This window comes from Xenia sp. Carnegie-2017, unplaced genomic scaffold (genome assembly GCF_021976095.1).
Source record: "Xenia sp. Carnegie-2017 unplaced genomic scaffold, XeniaSp_v1 HiC_scaffold_13, whole genome shotgun sequence".
NCBI classification, from domain to species: domain Eukaryota; kingdom Metazoa; phylum Cnidaria; class Anthozoa; order Malacalcyonacea; family Xeniidae; genus Xenia; species Xenia sp. Carnegie-2017.
This window is the reverse complement of record NW_025813436.1, coordinates 393,704-419,227: the sequence shown is the minus strand read 5'-3', so window position 1 is coordinate 419,227 and position 25,524 is coordinate 393,704. Positions and strand designations below refer to the sequence as shown.

Sequence of the window (25,524 nt, the reverse complement as noted above, 5' to 3'; positions counted from 1 at the left end):
CGAACCAAGTGGTTACAAGACCGCGCTTGGATAAGATACTTTGATGAAAAGACGTTTTTGCTTTCTGTACTGTCAACCAAATCTTGTAAACGTTGTCCTGCTACTCAAAGATAAGTAGTGAGTACTTCATAACCATTTCATATATAATGACTTACGTAACTCAAAACACAAATGTTGTAATGGACAATGTCTCGAAAAAAAAGGTATAGGAAATGAGTTAAGATTTTCTCGAGGCCATCAGAAAAGATGTGTTAAGAAAATTAGATTACCTGTTTCTTTTGCTACATACGCTAGGTGTTATGGTAATTTGTGAGATGGTCTTCAAACTCAAAACAGAGGCTTAAATTCCTTTTAAGCCATTTCTGTAAATGTTTACATCCTTAAAACTAGTACTTTACTCAGTTTGGTGAGAGTATTTCAAACATTGAGTATCTATTTTTATCATGAAATATCAATCATAATCAACCATTATAACTTGTTGACCAAGCGCGAGGTTTTTTTGTCCTTTGGAGAATTATCGGATTGAAGTGTTTTTGTACAGAACGAGATTGTGATGTGGTGTACAAACTATTTTCACATTTGGGTTTAGCTCTGTTTTAGCTTGGCAAGCCGATCAATTCAAAACGCCAACCTTTAATTGGCCTCAATGCTATCTAGCATTGCTTTTGTTCAATGCATATGAACTATCATAATGTAATTCACACACTATTAGCGTCTCAAGTTTTCTTACATTATTCTTCTGCCACACTTATAGGGAATTTTTTAACACGGAAGTTGATTAAAAAGTAAGCGTGCGGGGGCTAATTTCAGAAAGTAAAACGTCGGCAAAATTTATAAGGAGCGGGGGAGGGGAATAACCCTCCTCTGAATGAATGGAGTTTTACGCAGTCTAAAACATTAAATCTAGCAAAAATCGATACAAAGGTGTTAGATGGGAAGAAAAAAGTCAATTGAATTTTTTTCGTAGATTTAGCCTTCTTTAGTAAGTAAAGAAGTACCTTACGATGACATATTTACATTCCACGAAACTTTTCAATTTTTCAGCAATTATTATTATAATTCATTCTTTTAATTTACTGCGAAGTCTTTTGTAAAGTTGGAGGCCATGTTGTGCTCCAACCAAATTTCTCGCATACATATTATAAGCTTGTGGCAACAGGTGCTGTCATCGAGATGGTTTGTAGAATCACTTTAATGAAAGTAACTTTTTGTTTTTCTTTCATCACTGTCAAAAAATTCTCATAAATATCGTCCCTAAAGAAACTTAAAGGAAAGAAGTGAGTATTTGATAATCCATTACTTTTTGTATCGTCGTTTAATCCCAGGTGAGCCGTGAATTAGTGCTGCGAAATTTCCAATTTGTGTTTCCAGTTCGTTGTAATGTCGCATGAATTTCTATTTCTGTCGATCGCGTGTTAAAGATTTATTCAATAATCATTAAACGACTTCACAAAGCTAGATCACCTGGAGTATATTTTTGTCTTTTGTATAAGCGGAAATCATTCTCTAGCGATGTGGTTTTGACAAAGTACGGAATAACAACCGGAAAATCAGAGCAAATTGTTTATTTCGTGTGCAAAATACAAATTTTAGGTTAAAGACCACGTCCGAAAAAAAGGTTTAAGAAATAAGACATTCTTTAGGCCATCAGAACAAGGTAAGTCTACAAGATAATTCCTCAGCTGTTTCTTTTGTAACCCAAGGTGTTATGCTAATTCTCGGCGGCAAATTGAGTTGATCGTCAAATTATTAATAAAAGCCCGTAATGCAAGATAATGTTAAATTGGGAAGGAAAGAGGCACATTGATTCATTAAACTGTCATGATGCACGGATTTCAATTAAAACTAATAGCGATTTTGCTACTTTCAAATTTTTGGAGATTTCCTGCATGATTTAAAATGAACAAAACTGATATAATTAAATTAGCAGGTTATAATCTTTTGTATAATCATAGATTTATTTGTCAGTCTATTGATTAGCAGCTGTGTACAAGTTATGAAAAGAAATTATTCCCTTGAACAAGTTTTGAAGATTCCTATCTTTACCCGCTATTTAACACCTTTTATAATTAGTTAAACCTCATTACTTTTGTGTGATAAACAAAACCACTTCAAATGGACATCTTACCTTTTGGGTCTTAAACACATTACATATGAAGCGAATTATTCTAAAAGTTCTTATTTCTACATGGCATCTACAATCCACATTCGCCTTGTTTACAACTTCGAAATTGTTCATTGACTGAAATAAAAATTAATTGAAGTAATTTACTGAAATTTAAGCATGAAATATTTCAGGCAGAACTTTTAATGCCAATGAATTGCGTATAACAGGAATAGTATTTAGACAAACCCCATGTAATGGAAAATCTCTGATCCTCTAAATTTTTCAAGGAGTGATTTAATCATGCAACTTTGCCTTCAACTTTATGACAACAGTGCCACAGAATGCCTTTGTCCATATAATCATTTGGAAAAATCAAATGTGCATCAATAAAGCTTCAAAACAATGACTACATCAAGTTATGTTTATCTTTAATATGAGGCAATGTTTGAAGTTATTTGTCTGGGTTACAGCATTTTCTTATCTTTCTGAGGCTGTTGGGCTTTATATTTTAAACATTAGGCTCAACTTCACCGATGTGAAGCCTCATTTGATTAATAATGTTCAAATAACTGTTGTCTATGAGTTTATGTTTTACACAAAGTGTAAAATTTTGTCATAAATGTCGATGAAGGAGGATATAAACATACAGTTGCTCTCTTTGTTCACTGAGTTTAGGTAGTGACTTGGTGTTTTGGGATCTGCCATTGGATACATAGGTATAAACTTTATATTCATAACACCTGGAGGGAGAAAAAAATGAAATTAAGAAATAAAAATAGCCTGTTCTAAAAATTTTGAATTAAAAAATGGATTTCAAAGGAGAAAAAATAAAATTGAAATTAAGAATGTTTTAACCACAAATACATTTTTGTATTTGGTAATATTGTGGCCCTAGTGATTTTACATTTTACACATAAATTCTTTGACTGCAAGAGAAATCTGAAGTAAATACACTTTGCAACGCAATTTTATGCAATGTTTGAATCGTCGTCATTAGATAAGAATCAATTTTCTTTTGTTATTTTAACATCTACAACAGCATGAAAACTCCTTTAAAGGCTTTTCCAGCAATTTAGTTCAGCTTATGTTTCTATCATCCCAGTTCATTTTAATTGTTTACCACCATCCCAGAACCCCCCCATTTTTTGAAATTATTCACAGTGTACATTGAATTGTATCACCTATAACATGAATAAAAATATGACTAAATCGAGGAATAAATGGACTATGTTCCTATTTGTCCGTGTAAAAGCTGTGCAGCTCAACTTAAAATGAATATCAATAATGTTGTGTTGCACTAAGGGCGGATTCAGGATTTTTTTCTTGTTAGTCAAAATGCCCGGAGGCATTTGCTGCACAGGAGAAATCCAGGGGCATGCACTCCCCTGAAAAGGAATTTTCCAAAAAATAGCTTAAGACTATAGAATTTAAGCCGTTTTGTTAAATATCATAGCTCATCAGCATGCCTTGGATGCATTTGATGAATGCACTATATATTTACTGTAGCATTCGACATGGACGATCAGGTCTTTGTAAACCCAACCTTAAAAAAGTTTTTATAATGAGTTACGATATTTAGCAGTTGTGAGCATGCTGATTGTTACTGAAGACACACCATCAAAACACAAAACATGCTTTAAGTCCATGACAAACGTGGAATGTAGTACACACATCTACATCTTTAAGCAGAACAAAGTATAGATTTTCTAGTACAATACTTCATATGAAATAAACTTCGTGTAAAATAGAAAACGCTTATGCTGGTTGAAGCATCTGATAAAGTAATTTCTTTTCCTGTATATTGTTAGAAGGGAAAACTGTCCATATAATTTAATGTTTTATGTAATGGAATGAAATGGAGTTAAATAAAAAAGGTTTTCTCTTTCAGCTAAAAGCCAATTAAATCTCCCTCTTATCCTTTGCAAACAAATCAATAACTTTTTGAATATCCAACTCTATGTTATTGTGAATGTAAATCAACTCCAAACCATTTAAACAAGTCTCAACCATCGTACTTCAACTATAGTCTTTAAGTCTCCTTAAAAAAGATCTCTTACACTCACAAGAAGTTACGGGAATGATTCCTAAAACTCTTAACAAAACTTTGATATTCTCAAACCCCGGAAAGTTAATGACTTTAAAAGTTGAATAATATTATCAGGAAGACTATCTTGCTCATTAGATTTCCAATAAGTTTCCCACAGTTCAAGCTCACCATCCAAAGCAATAGGATTTGGAAGACCATCAGTAAACATGGTAACAAATATAGTAAACTTATCCTGCCAGCGTGTGGATCTAGACTTGGAATGAGAGAGAAAAGAAATTAGTTTCGATGGAATTAGATATAAACCATAGTAAACATTAGTAGAAGATTTGAAGAATCTTCTGGCTAACTCCAAATTTAAATGATCGACTACAGCAATCGTAATAGATCTCTTATAGTAATTTGAAGTGCAGTCAGCAGGGATGTTGCTGCGATTTATCTGACGATGACAAGTACGAGGTTTACCTTTTTCAACATATATCTTCGCTGCTAAGTCTAAAGCAATTTTATACCATCTAGTATGATAGATATCGATGTCATTACGTATTGCACGACCTAAGTTTTTTAAAGAAATGATCAAATGCAAACTATCTGCAATACGTTACTAGAACAATGGACTAATTGGGTAACAGGAAGAGAAAGGTCGAAAAAGCATCTTGTTATCACGAGGCAAAGAATGATCTCAAAAGTAGCTAGAAAGGGAAAAAGAGGGCCTGCTTTGCTGGATGTCTCTACATTGCTCTTGCGTTCATGAATATAGTAAAAGATCTCCTCAAGTGTGCAAACGTGCGGCAAAAACTAACTCCTCAAACGTGTCAAGACTTTGAATGCGCTCCACCCACCTAGTTTTGCAAGCACTTTACAACTTTTTTTAAGGGTGTGGGCAATATTTAGTGATATTGCGTTCTGGTAAAAGCAGTCTTGTATCAGAAGAATTGAAAAGATTTGCGACTTTTTCATTCTTTCCAAGAGATTTCTGAGCAAAGCAAGATGTAGAAATGCTTAAATTAAGTCTATGGCTATAGCAATGAGTGTAGATGGCTTTTTTGTTTAAGCTTTTAATATGTGAACAAGACCGTTTTTGTGGACAGAGACAGCACCAGCACCATCGTAACCATGTCCACGACAATCATTTATGTCCAAGAAGAGATCTTTGTTTAAGCATTTTAAAATGGCATTCTTCCCAGCTAAGTCTTCACTGCAATAAATAAAACGAAAAAGTTCCTCTCTGTTATTGAGCTCAGAATCATTAAAACGAAGCACAAGCAATAATCATCATAATACTTGCTTTTCTTAATCTTAGAGACAAGTTGTTCAGTTATGTATTGTCCACAGCATCTGATTAACTCATTTTGAGTGGTTTTGGAGACATTTGAAGTATTCTTTGGATGGTCTTTTAAGTAACTCTCTAGAGTACCATCGCCACATCGAACACGGTAGTTAAGCAACCTCACAAAAGTTCCTACACCTGGACACGAGTAATTACCAATTTCAGGGTGATATTTGGAATCATTCCGATGACTCTCCCCCTTGAGATAGAGTGAGGAAAACGTATATGTGTTTTTTTCGCATATTTAGCAAGCAGTTTTAGGATGAAAATCGCTGTATAAACATAAATTTTATAAAAGCGAGTCTACTGTGTTTGCCAGTTGTCGGCTTCTACGACGATTGCCTTTTTTAACTATTGATGAACGAGCTATTTGTTAGCCACATATGAATGCAGATTTGCGCGTCGTAACTGTCGTTCAATGATTTGCTTGATGTCAAAGTGTGTAGTCTGCACGAAACCAAATATATCATATTTTATCTCAACGGATCACTGGTGAAATGTTAGCTCATTTATTCTCATAAGTTTTTTGCTTTCTTTTATGTGATGGCCTTTTTTGCAACAATTGTAGGATTTGTTTTTTTACATGAATCTCACGTTTCGTAATTTAATGATGAAAAAAAAATACTGTATACAAATTATGAGAACCTTTAAGATTTTTGTTGTCGTCTGAACAAGAACTGCATCAAATACTTGTCAAAATGTGGCATATTTGATTTCGCTGTAATGATTGTGAAATGGCAAAAATGCAAATAATAAAAACACTAAAATTACATTAGTGTTTATAATACTTGAATACATGAATACAAAATTGTGAATTTAATATTTCTCTTCTTTTTCTCTTTCTTATGTGTTTCCTATTTGACATTTGAGTTCAGAATTTTATTAACTAATACGGCTTTCACCTCAGTAATAAATTTTATACCCATATTTAATACCAGTTGCTATGGAACTTATCCCTCTAAGTATGCAACATCTGGTGTTGTTTATACAAGAATGATGAAGTGCATATACACATGTAAAAATAAGGCGATAAAACCAGATGAATTAAACATATTTTGCGTTCTTCAATGGTAGCAGCTTAATAGCTTTTAAGAAATTATAGAGTTATAAAGCTGTACTACATGTATTTCATTCATATTATGAAATGAATTAAGAAGCAAAAAACTGAAGAAAAACTTTTCCCTTGTTTAACAAAGGGAAAAAAAGGAAATGGCAAATGTCCATTTTTTACCCTATTAGGCAAATGAGCTCAAAGTATTTTTACAGCAAAAACTGAAATTAAGAAGAAATACATAGCACTGAAGTTTTCATCACGGAATCTTTAATGCTTCAATATGGCATGCATTACATATAAGCAACATTCAAGCAACATTCTACTAAAATAATTTAATAAAGAGATGTGACATGATTTTACAATTTAGTGTCAAAAAATTCACTGGATTGTACAGTTGCAGCAAGTCATCATCAATGTCAGTGTTAATTTTGACACAAGCACAAACTTTATGACCTTATTACCTGACATTTCATCCAGCATAAAGATACACAAAACCTTGTCATCTTTATTTGGTACTTTACCTTTACTTTCAAAGCATTCGAGGCATCTTTACTAAATCCATTATCTCCACCCTTAGAATTAGTCCAAGTTGAAGTAGCTGTTGGACAAGGAAGTCCGTAAATCATTTACCTTCGTTTGTATTCAGCCTTATAATTTTGCATTTAGCATCTTCCCATTGTCTTTATATAGTGATCTTAGAAACAGTATTGGTACTGGTACTGCAGCATATTCCAGAAACACTTTTCCAACCGATCATCTCTTCATGTTGTCAGCAAATTGATCAGAACAAACTCTACATTATGGGTACTTTTTGGGGGATCATTTCTTCAAAGTATCTGCCCACTGAGTAAAAAGATCAGAATCCTTTTCGCTTTAGGGAAACTATTTCGCAAACAGATTTACGTTTTCACACATTAACAAATAAGTGGAAAATTATGTTGATATTTAAAAACATAAATAAGAAAACATGAGTCGGATCTTATTGTTCAGGCTTCAAGTTCAATTGCTTTCTCATTTTTGATGAACAAACAAAACAAATATCTCACCTGTGAAAACGACATGTTCCATTTTGTGGACATTACGATGTTCAACAATTGAATGATTAAAGTGTTTGCATTTTAAAAGAAATGCCAAAAAAAGATATCGTTTTTGTTTTTGAAAAACGCTGTATAACAGGCATGTGCAACCCACTGCCCGCGGGCCACAACATTTGCCCTTAGTGATGACAGGACAATTATCTTTTTTACCATGAACTTTACGAAACTGCGCAAAAAATACGGTTCTTTATTTAGTGGCATAGCCAAATAAAACACACCAGTTCAAGGACGTTTAGTTATCTTTCGAGTAGCGTGGGTCATTTAAGATTCTTTGTCTTGAATTATTTAAAAATCTTCTTTTTCAAGTTATATATACTATTGAGAATTACAGGTGAGTTCTCAGTAACTTTTACTTACTAAATTGTCATATTTTAAATTGTTTTAAATATAAAATTAACGAATGCCTTGTGCATTAAAAAGTATAACATTACACAAGGCGATAACACCAGCAGCGCTCGTCAAACAATGGCTACCGCCGGTAGCGGCTGTATTCGTTCAGCCTTGCAGTGGCCTCAGATTAGCTAACTAGCATTAACTAACTAATGCACTTTTAAGCTGCCTAATGATAAAATTTCTAAATTTCGTTTTTAAAATTTTAAGCAGGTAAACATGTCTGCTAGTAAAAAACGGAAAATTGATGATGAGAAAAGAATATTCAACAAGGATTGCAGCAACAAATATTTCAATGTTCAGCACAACCAGGGGGCTGTATGTGTAATCTGCCAAACTACAATAGCTGTTATGAAGGAATTTAACATTAAATGACATTATACAAAAACACATGCAAAAATATATGATGCAGTACAAGGTCAAGATAGTGTAAACAAGTTAGAAGAGATGATCAAGTCACTTACAAAGCAACAAGCAGTATTTACTGGTTATAAGAAACACTCTGAACTTGTAACAAAGCTTAGCTTTAAAATCTGTGAATCACTGGCAGAAAATGGAAAATCTTTCAGTGATAGAGAATTTGTAAAAAGTTGCTTAGATATATTTGCTGATTTTGTATGTCCTGAAAAGAAGTGTTTATTACAGCAAACTAGTCTCTCTCGATATACTGTGTCTCGCAAGATAGATGAGCTTGCAGAGAATATTGAAGATATTTTAAAAGAGAGGATAAATAAATGTGTTTTAATGTGCAGCATACAGTTTGGCTCTTGATGAGAGCACAGACATTAGTGGCACTGCACAATTAGTTGTGTTTGTAAGAGGAGTCACAGACACTTTTGAAGATATGGAAGAATTTTTGGATATGGCCAGCATGACTTCAACAACGACTGGGCAAGACATTTGTGAGCAAGTGATAATGTTGATGGAAAAGTATCAACTTGACCCTACAAAACTGAGTGGCCTGACCACTGATGGGCCTCCTACAACGACTGGCAGAACCAATGGATTTATAAAGAAATTTTTGGATAGCATCGGCACAGAGGGTGTGGTGGTGAATCACTGTATTATTCACAAAGATAACTTGTGCATCAAAGTACTTGGGTTTGCTGATGTAATGAAGGATGTGGTTACAAGTGTTAATTAAATCTTTTCTCGAGGACTAAATCATCGGCAATTTAAGGCGTTTTTAGAAGAACTTGACTCTGATTATCCTGATGTTGTTTACTTCTCAGCAGTGCGTTGGCTCAGTAGAACTGCTACTTTAAGAAGATTCTGAAGTCTGAGAAAGGAGATTCTGTCATTTATGACAAGTAAGCAACAAGATGTGGCCTTTTTAGGTGATGATGAGTGGCTAAATGACCTTGCCTTTTTAACAGACATCACACAACATATGTCAGACTTAAATGTTAAACTCCAAGGCAAAAGTCAGTTGATTAACAAGATGTTTGAGCACATTTTTTCCTTCGAAAAAAAACTAAAACTTTTTCAAAGTCAGCTGAGTAAAGCAGCACTCAGCCATTTTCAAGTCTGCTGATAGAAAACAAGACATACCAGATTTAGATTGTTCTAAATATTCTGAGAGTATTACCAAGTTGTGTGCTGAATTTGGAAGCAGATTCATTGGTTTCAGGAATGATGAAATGGAGTTCAAGCTCTTTTCTCAACCATTTGATGTGACACCTGATGATATTCCAGACTGCTATCAAATGGAGGTGATTGATTTGCAGTGTGACATGGATTTGAAAAGAGTATATGACAGCAATGATGTTATAACTTTCTATAAAAAGTATCTATGTGGAAAGCATCCAATTTTGGAGAAACATGCCAAAAAATAATCACACGGCTGTTCTTGTTCTGAGTAATTTCTTGGTTATGTCTTTTTAAAATAGTCTTGTTGTGTATGGTTATAATAGTTTTCATGTTTTCGCCGCTGTAGTTTACGCGTATTGTGTGTCGGTTGAATATCTTGGAGAGTATAGTATTTGGTGGGAAATGTTTGTCGATAAGTTGTACGAAGTCGTGGGTGATGTGGGTTTTTACGTTTCTGCCGTATGGTGGGTTAAACCAAGTGACTTATTTTTTCTGTTGCAAGTGGTATTCTTATTAATGTTTAATGGTTGAAATGTGAGTTGGGTGGGGAAGCCAGGGGCGGATCCAGGATTTTTAATTCCTTAGTCGGAAGGGCGTGGTCGAACAAAATTTTAATAAATGGGCGTGGTCGCATTAGCTAAAAATTCTGCTAACGCAACATTATTAATATGATGAATTATAAGGACTATTTCACCCTATATCAGAGCTCATCAGCATGCCTAGGAAATGGCACCCTCACCACGTGAAAATGCAATTCCGACATGGACAGCCTCAACGTAATGAGAAGCCTTAAACAAAAAGAGAGCAGTCTGGTTTTAAGGCGCCAGATACTCGCCTTTCACACCTTTGCAACAAATCAACAGGAGTTTGATTAGAAAAAGCGACAACGTGGGACATTTCAAAGATGTAAAATTGCTCAGTTTTCTACATCATCCCTGTCATTCTAATCCTTTAACCTCGCCCCAAGAATATGCACACACATAATCAGAATCTAATGGTTATTTTGCCGAGCTAAACAGAAAAGTAACACAAACCACCGCTAAAGAAAACGTCGAAACGCTGACCTAAACATTCAATTTCCATAAATTTTTACGATACTCCAAGCTCAAACTGATTTCTTTTATAAAAACGTATTGTTTAGGAAAAGATATGCTATTGACTGGTGACACAGTTAACTTATTAATTCCTTTGAGAGCATGAATCCAAATGTCAGTAACCCTGTTAATGATGAAGTTAAATATTTGGTCTTTCATAAGGTCAATTGTTCCTTCACAAGTATCACAATTAGACAAAGTTTTTGTTATTCCCAGATCAAAACGCATATGCATTAATTAAGACCTTACAAAAGGTGAATATTTCTTGTATGTTAGGTAACTTAAGGACTGTTGGTGTTGATGTTGATGTTGACTGACGTTTCGACAACCTTAGTGGTGGTCATTTTAAAAGTCTAGTGACAGAAGATGTTGTATATTTGTACCATTTTCACAGAGATACGAAAGCAATTGTGCTGTGTATGACACACATAAATTGACGTTTTCAATGTTCTTTTAAAAAGTGCTACGAGAAAGAGATGAAATACTACATCCAATATTCCTAATTCAAACTTGAATAGACATATTAAAATGATGCGACACATCATACAAATAATTTCAAAATGGTTTCACGCAGGCTCAGAGGATTACCCATAGTGAAATTATTTAATATACAAAATTAAGGCTAAGTGACACGTTTGTCACTAAGATTTATGAGATATCGTGACTATACAAAAAATTAGAAGCTCTTTCTTTCCTTCTCGTCAAAACTATAATGACCAAGCCTAAAGAGTCAAATTTTTACAATTTCAGTTCTAATCGCCGGTTTCCATACGCAAATTTATTGATCACCTCATCAACAGTAGGCTCTATTTCCTGATGTATTCGCATTAGTGCAAGTCCATTTAAGCGTTCTTCAACCATCGTACTTCTGTTGTAAGTTTTAAGCATGCGAAGTGCTGAAATAGAGCGTTCGCACTCACAAGAAGTAACTGGAAGAGTGGCTAGTAACCGTAGACATGCCTTAATATTCTCAAAACCTTCAAACCCTAAAGCTTTAAGTGTGGAAGCTGCACTGTCCGGTAATGATCCCTCATATGTTGTCCAAAACTTTTCCCATAATTCCAATTCAGCATCTAATCCTAAGGGATTAGGAAGATCATCTTTGTAAAAAATCTGAAAACAAACGAAAATTCTCTTTCCAATTCTTTTTGTTTGGTGGAAGACTGTTAATTAGCGAAATCATTTTTGATGGAACAACGCTAAAGCCGTTATAAACGTTGATTTGACTAAAATCAAATCTTGCCTGAAGATCAGAGTTTAAGTGGTCTAGAAAAGGAATAGTGAGAGCCTTTTTGTAATAATCTGAAGCGCTAGAAGATGGGTGATTCTCATTGTGAACTTGTCTGCCAGCTGTTCTGGGCATTTTTTCATCGACATCTACGTTTTTAGCTAAAGAAACTGCTTCACTATACCATTTACCATGATATAAATCAACATCATTCCTCAATAAAATTCCCAAGTTTTTTAATGACTCAATTAAATGCATTCCATCCATAACATCACAGGTTTTAGCTTGTAATAACTGAGTAACAGGAAGTGTTAAATCTAAAATATTTCTACTAATGACAAGGCTAACAATAAATCTGAAGGTGGAAATCAATGCTAGGAAAGAAGAAGCTTTAGAAGATGTTTCTGGATTACACACATGACCAGCATTATGGCTCATTTCAGTTAAAGTATGAAAAATTGGAAGGAATAATTCTTGAAATATATCTAGACCATCTATTCGCTCAATCCATCGAGTTCGACAAACATCCTTTAACTTTGATTTACCTGAATGTGGGCAATAGTCTTCAACTGCTTTTGAAAGTAACATTTGCCGTCCATCAGAGAGATTGAAAAAGTAAGAAAGTTCTTTAATTTGACTAAAAACATTTCTGACAAAGGGGACAGAACATGAATTACATATTGCAAGATTTAACCTATGGCTGTAACAGTGGGTGTAGATTGCTTTAGAATTCAAACGAAGAATGCGTGCAGAAAGACCATTGATATGCCCTGCAACAGCCCCAGCTCCATCATATCCCTGACCTCTGCAATCCTCAATGCTTAATTTTAGTTCTGTTAATGCACTGTGAATTAATTTCTCAAGACTTTCCCCTGATAAACCCCATTTGCAGTGCAAAAACCTCACAAAATCTTCTCTAACATTCCTATTGCTATCTACAAAACGAATCACAAGAGAAAGCTGCTCTTTGTTTGCAGAATCTGCTGCTTCATCAGCAATTATACTAAAAAATTTATTTATTTTTATTTCACTAGTTATTTTTTTCAGTGATAACCTGTCCACAAGCAGCAATTAGATCATTTTGAGTAGTCTTTGAAATATAAGAAGCATTCTTTGGACAGTTTTTCAAATGATCAGCTAAAACTGTGTCACCAGCCCGAACACGAAAATTTAACAATTCAACATAGTTACCAACACCACCTTTTGAGTAAGAACCAACCTCCGGATGATATGAAGAATCATCACGGTGCCCTCTTAATGCTAACCCAAGTCTACCACAAAGTTTAATAGTATCAATTATTGATACAAGTTTTTCCCTATTTTGCCTGATGACTTGCTGTTTGTGCTCATCAATCAACACCTCAATCTGCAGTCCTTCTCCTGATGCCTGACCAACTAATGACAAATATTTATTACGTGTGCTTTCGTGCAAACCTGCTCTGGTGAGAGCCTTAGAACTCAAACCAATATGGCGTTTGAAGCAAGCTTTAGCATCAGGCCAATATGTCATTGGTTCACTAAAAAGTTTTTTAATTTTTGTATTTTTATTCGGAAACTGATCACCAAACAAAACACAAGGCAGACAAAAAGCACCATCCAAAGAAGGGAGTAACACAACCAAGAATAATCTTCCAGCCACGAATAAAGAAAAGATCGACCATCAGCTGATTTAGGAAATGGGTAGGATCTATTCGGTTTAAAACATTGTGAATGAGCTGGAGCTTTTGAGAATCATTCATATTTCTAGCTTTTCTCTAAAATATCTCACATCATTTGGATATTGCTGTGAAAAATCTAATGAAAATGATTGCAAAAGTTCTTGTTTTGGGTTATGTATTAAACCAAGACTAGTGATGGCAGGCACCTTTTGTGTTGATTGTGTTTGTGTAGTACTAAATAATTTGGGCAAAATAAATTGTTTAGCCTTATTACTTGCTGGGGTTGAAACTGGTTGAAAAAAATTAGAAATGTTAACAGTAGAAGACTCTCCTTTCAACTTTGCCTGAACATGAGGAATTTTCTTGTTAGCTTTTTCTAACAAAGCAGAAGCCTTTCTTTTAGTTTTACTGATAGGTTTGAAAATAAGAGGTGCAAAGTGATTTGGCTTAAAGACTTTACTAGAAGTCAATAGAGTTGTAGAACAAAACAAGAGGTATAAATAGTTATATTGAGTAGGTGGTGTTGGTAAAGGAAGACGAGGTGAAATAATTTGGTTGAATAACAACTTAAAAGAAACTTCTCCACAATCAGGATACATCAAAGAAATGATTCTATTAGTAACTGAGGAGAGAGCAAGTATACACAAAAACTACCCCAAATTTTATCTCTACAGTTGCAAAGAGCTTCCATTTTAACAAGATCAAGCCCTGATAAACGTGAATCCACACTTTCAAAACAACAGGACATAGCCAAAACATTTTTTGCACTAACAGAGACCTTGTCACCATGCTTCTCTAAGGTGGAAGTGAATATTGGATGATAACAATAATAATTTGCATATATAAAAAGCTCTATAGATACCATAGCTCTCAAAGTGTGAATGAGAGCATAGCTTCCAACCAAGGCCAGAGAAGCAGAGCTGTATAGACAATTTCCAGATGGTTCAGATCTAATAAAACAGCAGTCGAAAGATTTCTTGATTATTATAAGACTGCAACAATTTATGCAATGTCAACAAAGCGAGTTAAAAGCGATCATTTCAACAACAATGAAATGACAACAAATCGGCAGTTTTGGTCTTAACGTGTCATAACAACTACGCAATTAGATTTATATTCATTTCTACTTATCTTAATTTAATTAATTTTACCTTAGAGCAACCGATGGCTTCGTATTATCGGCCTTCACATGATGAGGCAAATAGACTGTCTCAGCATTTACATCTATACCAAAAATAGATATATCCTGCAAAAAACTAACAATGTTGACCAATCACAAGCTTTAAATTGGTATAGATCCTGCAAGAAATCTCCACCAATTACAGCTATATAGCTGGTTCGTCTGGGCAAATCAGAATCACAGAATGAACATAGATCCTGCAGATCCTGCACGATACGCTAACCAATGAATGCTCGCAAATTGATCAATTTAAACCAATCAAAATTGGTATATGGACCCAAATCCTGCAGAAATTTTAAAGCACTCAAGTGTTATAATTCAAGGAATACCCACGGAATTTTTTGAAAGTGACACGTTAATACATTAGTCGCCCGACTTAGTTGACTAAGTTTAAATCCGCCTCTGGGAAGCTGCTTTGTTTAAGAGCTTGGTTGTAAATTGGTGCGGCATTTTCGAAGGTGTCTTTGCTAGATGAGAGTGTGTTAATTCGGTTGTTGATGGATGTGGGTAGTTGGCGTGATACCGATGGTGGTTGGTTGGACGATTTGTGAATGTAAAGAGGCTAATAATATATATATAATACATACAAAGTGTATAAACAATGTGCACTCCCGGCTATCACCACAGTGTTATGGTGACTCCTGCACTTGGAACACAGAATGTACTTTCTTCAAGGCAAAGACGGCAGGTTTTTTGGTTCTCGTTCGTAGGTGGACTACTTATCCTAAAAGAACTTAAAAAGAACATTTTAAATAAATGTTCCGATATGTTTAGAGTATGCTGTCATGTAACTTAACACCTTTAAATCGATGTATGTAGTCAGCAAATAATATATAATCTGTCAGTTGCCTGAAGATCACCCTACGGCGTGAAACTCGGAGTAGCGATAGCTAACACTTGTCCATCTTATTTCATTTTATCTTACGCTCTTCTAATATATAGGGTATTGAGCACTCTTTTATCCATGAAGATTCTCCATTAATATATTTATATATATTTCTTTAAATTTTTTCATTGTTGTATCACATCCAAACTACATCTATTGTCTTTTTTTATTATATACGCTGTAAGGTGTGGAAAATTTTGTATTCCTTAAGCATTGATGAGCATACGATAAACACATTTGCAGTCTTGCACACATATTTGCAAACCAAGCACTGAAACAGAGATTTATGACTTTTCGTAAAAATTATCAACTTTCTGAACTTTGCTTGCTGGTAGATACAAGAATTTTCAAAATCTCCGCCAAAAGAAACTTTTTTTTATCATAATCATGACTGATGCCCAGCTGTTAATCAACAGACGCTTTAATCGGTTTCAATTCAATTCAAGCGTGCACTTGATTCTTTAATGTCGACTATGTCGTTCAGACGGTGGCTATCCTCGACACACTTAAACACTGTCGTACGTAGATATTTTAAATATCATGACGACGTCAAATAATTGACTGGATGTTTGAAAAAAATCAAAAAAGGCTATTTCTGTAATGCACATTTTACATTAAGAGTGTGTTACTGTGCCTGCCATTATTGTTTAGTTTTATACCCCCACGAAGATAAACAAAATAATTATCATTCATCACACCGTAAATAAATGAGTGTTCATGAGTTGGGAATTGGCAGGGGGGTTTGCGGTACAGGAATTAACTCGTCGTAGTGACAGCCACTCAAAAACCTAAGTTCTGAGACAAACCTTCGGCTAGTAAGTTTTTTGACGAATTATTTACCAATATAGGAGAAGAAGTGTCGTTTTTCTCCAATGTTGGTAAAGCTACATCGAAAGAGCTAGAGGACGATAGTATTAGGTTGTCATTGATCAAGATTTGAGAGTCGTATTTTCAGTGGAACACGAGATGTGTAGTTTAGTTTAAGGTCCTTACCAAATGAATACAGCAACGTAACACTTGAAGCAAAAGATTGGCTTTTTTTCACAGGCGCAGTTTTATAGGCAGCATTTCTTATTTTTGGAAGGGAGAGGATTGTTCCAAATTTTATGTGCATAGGAATTTGTCAGTTAATTTTTATTTACATATTTTGGACTATGCAAGCTTTTTTTCGAACGTCATTCGATCTGAACATATTAACGGTCATTTGCATGGTTAACTCAGTAGAAGAAAATATTGGGGGCTTATGAAAACATACCATGTGAAGATCATAATTGCAGTTTTTTGAGATTGAGAGTTCAAGTCAAGCTTGTCCTGTCTGCTTTGTCTCTTGCTTCCGCTGTCCCTGAGGCAGGTCGCTAGATCTTTTTTATACCGACATGTGCATGCTGTGTAAGATGTAGCTAACACTGACTTGGTGCTTTAAAGTATCATTTTCTGCAATACATCATAATATCAAACGGTTAAATATTAAATTGCATCACTTACTATCTACTACTATTAATCACTAGGAAATTACTAAGCCAAGCTCCCCAAATCACCAAAATCAACAAAATATTACCAAAAAATAAGCATGTAAAGCGCTTTTCTCGCACCCTCGTTTGTAAGATACCTGATACCAAGTATCGATACTTGTCGATATTTACGAAATGTCGATTCTTACACCAAGTATCGAAAAATTTGGATACTGTAACTGTAAGCCAGCGCTCCTACGATTTACGAATTCGCAAATCACTGTTTGAGCGTTTGTCCTTCTTAAATCAGTTTCCGGTATTTGCAGGCCTTCCATAGTTTACATTCCCAATCCAAACTTTCACAGCATAAGTTTCGTTAGATTAAATTAACATGTATTTCAATTCACTTTTTTATAGTATAAATTGCGCTGGTTTGGATTAAAAATTTTCATAAAATAGACTGCACTAGATTAATTGTACAAATGGACATGCTCGAAAAATTTACATCTCAACAAATTTGACAGGGGATGATGAGAATGCTCGCCCAAAAAAGTTGTTCCTTGTACCAAAAATCTCGAAAATTATTCTTTTAAAGAAAAAAATCATAAAATGCCTTTTCAAAACAAATAAAAGCCCGCATAATAAACCACGCATAATGACGTAATGGTACGTTCGTTAACTATGATGTTCAATGTACACCATTGCATGGAGCATAGGCGTGGTTAACGTTCGTTAACCACGCCTATGCTCCATGCAATGGTGTACATTCTTTTCGTGGTCTACATCATAGATCTTTATAATTTATTCGGATATTTGAACTTGAACTACGGATATTTAGAAACTTTTGAGACAAAATTTTGATTTTTTTAATTTTTTACTCTTTTCAGCAGCAGGTCTTAAGTTATTTTGGTAAAATCTTAATTTGTTTACATGTTGTCAAACATTTCCCTTGAAAGGCTGCTTCTCAATGAAATGAGCCCCATGTTTGCAATGTCCTTAAAGAGTAATGTGAAATTCATTTTCTATGTCAGATCATCATGGCCGAGACGCAAGATACAGACTTGGACAGTTTTGAGGTATACATGAAAAGTTGAGAATAAACAAAGCTTGATGAATTGTTGGGGAAGATAAAATAAATCAGCAGTATCATAATACAACTATAGGTTTTTAGTACTCTTCTTGACAGTAATATAGAGAAAAAAACTTTATTTTACTCCGCCATGGCATATTATGTTAAAAAACAATGTATTTTTTTTAAACATAATATGCCATGTCGGAGTAAAGATCAACCTGTATGAGCTTGATCTTTTTCTTTTTTACGCATAAATGCGTACGTTTTATACTATTTCAAAGGCAATGCTTTTATTGTAATCAAGAAAGTGGCCCATATTCATTACTCATTAAATTTCAGTCAGTGTATTTTTAAAGAGATTCCTTTCTCTCCCCAATGAATATCATTAAAATACACATACATATTTTATCATTACTTAGTTATTTTTTTATTGTATCGAAAGACCACGTACGGACTTAATATACCTAGAAGAAGCAAAAAAGTATGCTCATACATTTTTTTGTTATAGAACCCATTTGTATTATGTGAATTATAGTTATAACACAAATAAGTTTCAATAGATGACCTGTCAGTCGTGGGTTATATTTCTCACAAAACAAGATACCTATCAGGCATTTACACGGGCTGCTCGAGAACAGTATTTGGTTATATTTGTGTATTATAATGATTTCAAATGTGGCAACATAATATTAACATGCATGTAAATCATTATTTATTATAATTCGTGCCATAAGTGACACTCGCGCGTGAAACGAACCAAGAAGGAATTAGATTAGTTCAACGACTTCGGATCAGTCATACCTGATTTATGTATTCTCGCGACAATATAGGATAATCAAAAATTCAAACTCGGACTTTCATTCGTTAGCCCGAAGAAAAATATGTCCGGTATAACGATAATAACCTGTAAATTCTCTGGTGTGTTCTTAAAATTGTAACATTGAGGACCAACTGAAGAAAAGCTATTGTTTTCATTTACAGGCACAAACAGAGGAAGAGAGTATAGGAGGCCAGATTCAAGAGACTGACGGAAGCGGAATTATTTCAGTATGTTGGCTATACGTATAAAATGTATTGTTAAGTTTACCCTTGCAGTTGATCACCAGTGGTGTTTCTTGCTTTCCAAAACAGAAAATTAGGAATATAATATCATAATTGAACGTGGTATACAAAATGAAATTTTGGTCAATTGTTGAACGTCAATGGGCTATTGATATATTTATTTGTGATTGTCAAAATTAGTTCAATATTAAGACTCGCAGTCACTAAGGGCTTGTTCATATGAGTCGGGCTGGCTCACTTTGCAGGGCCAGTTTATTATTTGATTTACATGAGGCGGGCTGGGCCGGCAAGTATAGAAATAATTAATTACAAACGCAGGATAAAAGTCCAAATCCCAATACTTTATGTTACTTATATAAGCTGAAATAAACTCAATAGTGTTATGCATTATTTTATGGTCCACCGAAGTTGTACTTTTGCTAGCCCTGTATTTTGCATGCTGAATTTTATGAGCATGCGCACTCGTGCGATGTTTAGTCCGGCATGCCGGGATAGCTCGCGTAGTGCATTCACGTGAGCCGTTTATTACGAGATCCTGCCTCTCTTAAGCGATATCCCGGCATTACGGGCCAGTCTGCTTCTCATATGAATCAAATTTGAAATTACATGTAAATGCTAAAAGAGGCGAGATCTTGCAACTGCTTGGGCTAGCCCGGTAAAATGGGCACCCCGGCTCATATAAACAGGCCCTAAGTAGGGCTTCAAAATCATCTCACTACTGTTCGAATAGAGCATTTTCCCTTGCTTGATTTGAATACTTTTAGAGAAAACCCTGCCATACATGGACAAACTATTTGTTTTTATAGTGCCCTAAATAACACTTAATAAAAATTTAATACTAACATTTAAATTTTTTTAAAATCATTGAAGTCGCATCCGGACAGTTGTTCTATGTAGAAACATTACTTAAAATGGCAACTCTCAAACTCTTCCGTAAGTGGACAAAAAACAATGACACACTAAAAATAGAATAGACTTGTGTCTCAGTACTATTTATTGAGCAAAATAATTGACCAGTGAAAACATTAATAGTTGTCCTTTTTTAGGAAAATGTAAACCATTGGGATACAAGTAAGATATCCAGTCACAATGAAACATTAATTCAACACAAAACTACAAAAGTTCTACGCAGAAGTAGTTCCTGCATATCTTTCAACAAAAAACGAGCTCGAGAAGACGAAATACAGAAGTGCAATTTGCAAGTCAGCAAAGAAAACAATAAAAGACGGAGATTAGAGTCGCAAGTCAGCAAAAAATTTCATCCTTGTGTAGTTATTTTTTAATTTCATGAGTTTTAATTTGAACGACCAAACTTCCTTTAACATGAAAGGTGGGTAGGAAACTGTTTCATTCAATATATGTTTATTGTATATAGCGGCCAGATGTGCAAGAAACATTACAACAGCAAGCAGTAACAGAAACTGATAAACTACAAGATCCAACGGTATGTCTTTTTTTGCCTATAATAGTGTTCTAATTTCACATCACATTTATCAAATTCCCCAGGAAAGTAGACATCAGTACACGATGGCTGAGAAAAATAAGTCTATTGTAAAGGAAAATGTCTAGCATGTAGTTGATGAGGTTGTTGAATGGTGAAAGCTATAAAAATTGCACGAACTACGCTCCCCAGGGTAATTTCATTAAAATCCTAAGTCTCAAAAGATCTCAAAACTCCTTAAAATCCCAGTCTCCTTGAAGCAAAAGGAAATCACTACACTCACTACACACATTGTGGCTTTTTTCATTAAAATTTCGGTCTTATGTACAAGCCACAGCTTTCTACAAGTTGAGATGTACAGCTAACTGGTTAGACAGCGTAGTTTATCTTTATATTGTGTGGCACAATCGTTTATAAGTCGAAAAAATTTTCACAAAATGCTCTTCCTTAAACCTTAATTTTCCTATTCCTAATAAAAAATTCCCAAAAAAGAATGCAAACAGTTTCACTTAAAAATCCCGAGATCAACACCGTTAATGGCAGCAGTTTACAACATCTAGCGAATTATTTTATGTTATAAATTTAAATTGGATTCAGAAAATTCAAAGAAATAAATATTTAATTGCAAAGGCATAGTGGGGATTTTTCTTATTTTCCTAATAATAAAACTAGAAACAAACTTTGATTATTGTGCTAAATTATACATACGTCAGCTATAGGAATACAATTAATTTGGCAGGGGAAGAGCTGCATAGGGAAAAGTTTACCGATCAATTGTTGTCGGAAATTTATAAACAGGACGTTTTTTATAAAATAACTGTAGAATTCTTATTCATTTCTTCACAAAAGTGTTGCCTCATAGTGATTTGATTGAGCAAGAAAGAAAACATCTCATTGCTTTGCCTAACTACTCCATTTTCATATGTTATCTCAGTCTTAACTTCATTCAAAAATCCTCTTATTTGTTATGGAAAAAGCTTAGAATTTTACGCCATTCTTTCTTCTTAAGAAAAAGACTCGTATATATCACTCTTTAAATGACAAAGAGCTTCTGTTTCATTAAAAAATTGTACCTGGTTTCAAGTCTCATCCATTAATGTTCATATACAATGTGTAAATTATCATTGACTGATTTTAGACGCAAAACGCGAAGAAAAACATGAGAGATGGACTTGCAGACAAACCAAATACAAAGGATAAGGTGTGTGTGATTATATGTTACTAATATCAAACAAAAGTATTTGGTAAACTCTTGTTTGAAAACTATGAAGTTATTATTTTATAGACAGAAGTGTGCAAGGATGTCTCTGGCGAGACAATCATCTCTCCGGTATAGTAAACTGTAAATTTTCCATAATGTCCTTTTAGTTCAAAAATTGTAGACCAACTAACAGAATTGTTGAAAAGTTTTTGTTACAAAAGATGTTATATATACATATATTCATTATCTGGCGTATCGAGCTACTTTGAAATTGTTTGTTGCCTGTGTACACGGTGACATAAACGGTGTACATTCGAGTTATAATGTTGATAGCAACCATTTGAATCATTTAAATAGCAATCGTGATTTACAGTTTTTCGCACATTCCTTAAAATTCATCAAAAGGGTAAACATTTTTTAAACGATTTTGTCAGGACATTGCAAAATCTAATTTAGATTTTTACTAACTGAAAAACTCTTAAAGCCAAGCTATAGAGAACGATGATATGTTTTTCCTAAATGACGAAACAATATCTGACTTTTTCTAAATTATCTAAAATTTCAAATCTTCCGCAACGAACTATTGCTTCCATTTGATGGAATAGTTCGTGTACATCCCTGAACAAACAATGTATGAGTAAAAATTGTTGCAATTATTTTATAGACAACATTAATTCAAAAATACTTTTTTTAGTATAAGTCATGAATCACATGATAATATCTCAAACTACATAAGAAAAATCATAGGAGAGGAAATCCGTTTAAGAAACAACGTTTTAGGTTAAAAAATTGTGCATCTGTCATATGTCATTTGTCTTGTGTAGTATCTTAGACTTCGCCACTTTAAGTCTGCATGCTATAAATTCAGGAAATAATTAATTTACCATTTAAGTGAACAAGGAGGGAAAAAAACTCAATTGGATTAAAAAATACAGGGGCGTAGTTGGACCGTGTCTAGTAGCTATGACGTAGCTAGTAGGGACGTGCTTATTCGTGTTTATTATGTTTGTTTTCCTAAAAACCAATTGTGAAGCCCTTTCTGTATCTGTTTTTATTTCAGAAATTCTCTGATTCATCTGATCAGGAGGTAAATGTTTTAGTAGCGACTTATTATGAATTTATTTGTCATTTAACTGCATTAAACACACATTTCCATCTATATCGTTCATCAGTTAACATACATCATCATTATCTGCCCTTGTCAATGTCTACATCATATAGTTCTTATTTTTGTAAAATACATAAATCCTAATTTTTAACAACCGCACTTTTTTTGCTTACGGATTCTGAGAAACAAATGCAACTGATCTCATTTTTTTAGTAAATTCTTTTATAACTTGGCTTCAGAAGATGTATTTAATATTTCTCTATGTCACAGGCACTTTAGGAGTGAAAATCCATTGGTAAAATAATCAATTAAATCAATTATCTCGTTTATAGATTTTATCATGGCAGTTTTCTCCATATTTTTTGTAGCTTAGCTAATGCATGTAATAATAGTCTTTAAGTAAACGACATTGAAATGACTTTAGCTAAAGGAAAAGGATCCTAATATTTACAAGATTAGACTGCCACTAAAGAAATCTGATGTGTGTCTGTTTTTAAGAGTATCTTGTTTTTAGCTATTTCAGATTACATTCATTGTATCATTTACATTTTCGTGTGTAAAATCAAAACTATTGCACTTTGCTGTTAACCAGATATAAAGACATGTGTAAAAACTCAATGAGTAACTCATTTATAATGTAGCTGTATGAACCAGAAACGTATGCATGGCATCAACATTAGCAATTACATGATCGTCATAAGCAGCAGCTATCAATGAAATGTTTCGAAAAAACTTAGTGAAATTAATTCCTTGTTACTCTACCTAAATTATACAACGGGTTTATAGGTCATCAAACTTGATCCCCTAGGAATTCTTACGTGTCCCCATGCCTCGTGTAATCTAGATGCTATATCCGTGATGCTGCATGAAGAATGCCCAAATTTGTGTCAAGCACAACTGTTGCCAAAATTAAGAGAGTCTGTGTTGAAGAAAAATCTTTGTGGCGAAATTTACTCAGTTTTGAATATAAAGGAGACCTCAATTGAGGATTTAAAGAGCTTGATTTCGCAAAAGTTGGAGGATTTTCTAAAAAGGGATGATGTGGTGCAATGTCCGCACGCAGTTGACCTGTTTGAAGAAGAAGGCTTATTGAAGACTATACACAACGATGACCGCTTGGATGTCAACAATCATTTTAATTTGGAAAAGGCAAAATGTGAATTCAAAAAATCGGGATGTCAAGCTGGCATTTTGTTTTATATTACCGACAAAGTCAGCCATAGAGTAAACTTAAAACTGGAAGGAGATAAGGTTAACACTTTCGACTATACAAACGGAAGACAAACACTTATAGGTTTTGACGGGAATGTTCGCAGATTATATGTGCAAGTCTTAGAAAAAGGAGAAAATGGAAAGTTTAAGATCGCCGAGGTTTTCCCTAAAAGCTCTTCAAGCATTTGTAAGAAACAGCTTGAAGAAGGTCATGTGAATAATTTACAAAAAAGGGAGTTTGACACAGAATTTACAGCTTCCATGGTGCTAAAGTGAATTTAGTATATACTCTTACACGAACAATTTATACAGCATAAATATTATACATAAGCTAATGATGTGAAATTTACATAGCACAATTAAATATAAAATTGTATCATTAACAGTAACATTGCTGGTTTTAAGATAATACATAACCATTATGTAATTTTCGTCATGAAAACTCAAACACAGTTGCTCAAAATTTGCAAACAGTTTTACCTTCAAGCTCCCAATTAAATGAACTTGATTTTAAGGTTGATTGTCTACATGTAATGTTATTTCGTTTGTGATTTTAGGCATGTAATGTTTCATAGTAAGAGCAGAAGCTTTGAAGTTGTAGAGTTTGATTGTTTTGGACTGTTGTAATAATATGTATTATGTGCACCATGGATTTGCTAGTTTCATTCCCCCAAACTACAAATTTCGGTTGTCTGAATTAATGTAATTATAAAATGTAATCATATGTTTTAAATATTCTTGTGTGACTATTTTTTATTTTATTAAAAGCTACATGGAATTCTCATAGCTTTCTTGGTTTTAAAATAATGTTGAAAACATTGCTTTGTTGCACCAGCTGCCAGCTTCCATTAAATGTCCAATTGAAAGAAGAAGTAGAGAAAGAACATTTTTAATCAGACTCATTCAACAATACTTGATTATTACTGAGATAGTGAAATCTACAGTGTGGTTCCTTGGGACTTGTACATTGAATTCATTACATTTGTATATTTAATTAATAATTTCTTGATTATTTGTTAATTGCTGCCAAAAAACGTTCAGGAGATCACGAGAGAAGGGCCTGAGTACAAACCATGTAAAAGAATAATTTATGTTTACGAATTATTATGATGAGCGGAAACCATTACCTTTTGTGTATTATGGTTATAGTAAATTACAAACGTGCAAATTTTAGTAGTGATGTCATGATGACTTCTTTTGTGAACAGTGTTTAAAGGGGAGCGAGGATGTATCTAACAAAACATTGCTTTCGGTAAAATACCTGTAAATTCTTAAGTGTTTCATTAACTCCTTTAAATTAAAAAAAAACGATTTGTTGA

The 25,524-nt window shown here is 34.0% G+C and overlaps 2 protein-coding genes across 8 annotated transcripts; one reads left to right on the top strand and one right to left on the bottom strand.

The window, feature by feature from the left end:
• The first annotated feature begins 6 nt into the window (after nucleotides 1-6).
• Nucleotides 7-25,524, top strand: LOC124452729. Of its 7 annotated transcripts, XM_047003337.1 has the most exons (11): nucleotides 940-1,277; nucleotides 1,594-1,657; nucleotides 2,783-2,823; nucleotides 18,141-18,185; nucleotides 19,163-19,228; nucleotides 20,290-20,487; nucleotides 20,619-20,687; nucleotides 21,823-21,885; nucleotides 21,970-22,014; nucleotides 22,946-22,972; nucleotides 23,780-25,524. In XM_047003337.1, the coding sequence occupies exons 4-11, from the start codon at nucleotides 18,147-18,149 to the stop codon at nucleotides 24,479-24,481; spliced, it is 1,209 nt and encodes a 402-aa protein (XP_046859293.1). In that variant the 5' UTR covers nucleotides 940-1,277; nucleotides 1,594-1,657; nucleotides 2,783-2,823; nucleotides 18,141-18,146; the 3' UTR covers nucleotides 24,482-25,524. The 7 variants fall into 7 exon arrangements, with proteins under 7 accessions (XP_046859285.1, XP_046859329.1, XP_046859321.1 ...); XM_047003361.1 differs by lacking the exon at nucleotides 2,783-2,823; XM_047003329.1 differs by lacking the exons at nucleotides 940-1,277; nucleotides 1,594-1,657; nucleotides 2,783-2,823 and adding an exon at nucleotides 7-117.
• LOC124454389 (52 kDa repressor of the inhibitor of the protein kinase-like) lies at nucleotides 11,445-13,444 on the bottom strand. Its single transcript, XM_047005202.1, has 3 exons — nucleotides 13,126-13,444; nucleotides 11,832-12,869; nucleotides 11,445-11,785 (listed from the first exon to the last, which is right to left on the bottom strand). The coding sequence occupies exons 1-3, from the start codon at nucleotides 13,442-13,444 to the stop codon at nucleotides 11,445-11,447; spliced, it is 1,698 nt and encodes a 565-aa protein (XP_046861158.1).

Coding starts and splice junctions, on each gene's coding strand:
- LOC124454389 (XM_047005202.1), bottom strand. CDS start 13,444: ATGACATATTGGCCTGATGCTAAAGCTTGCTTCAAACGCCATATTGGT. Junction 12,870..13,125: donor TTACTCAAAAGGTGGTGTTG/GTAACTATGTTG, acceptor TTCGTTTTGTAG/ATAGCAATAGGAATGTTAGA. Junction 11,786..11,831: donor GAATTGGAAAGAGAATTTTC/GTTTGTTTTCAG, acceptor CTAATCCCTTAG/GATTAGATGCTGAATTGGAA.
- LOC124452729 (XM_047003329.1), top strand. CDS start 18,147: ATGGCCGAGACGCAAGATACAGACTTGGACAGTTTTGAG. Junction 18,186..19,162: donor CAGACTTGGACAGTTTTGAG/GTATACATGAAA, acceptor TTTCATTTACAG/GCACAAACAGAGGAAGAGAG. Junction 19,229..20,289: donor ACGGAAGCGGAATTATTTCA/GTATGTTGGCTA, acceptor GTCCTTTTTTAG/GAAAATGTAAACCATTGGGA.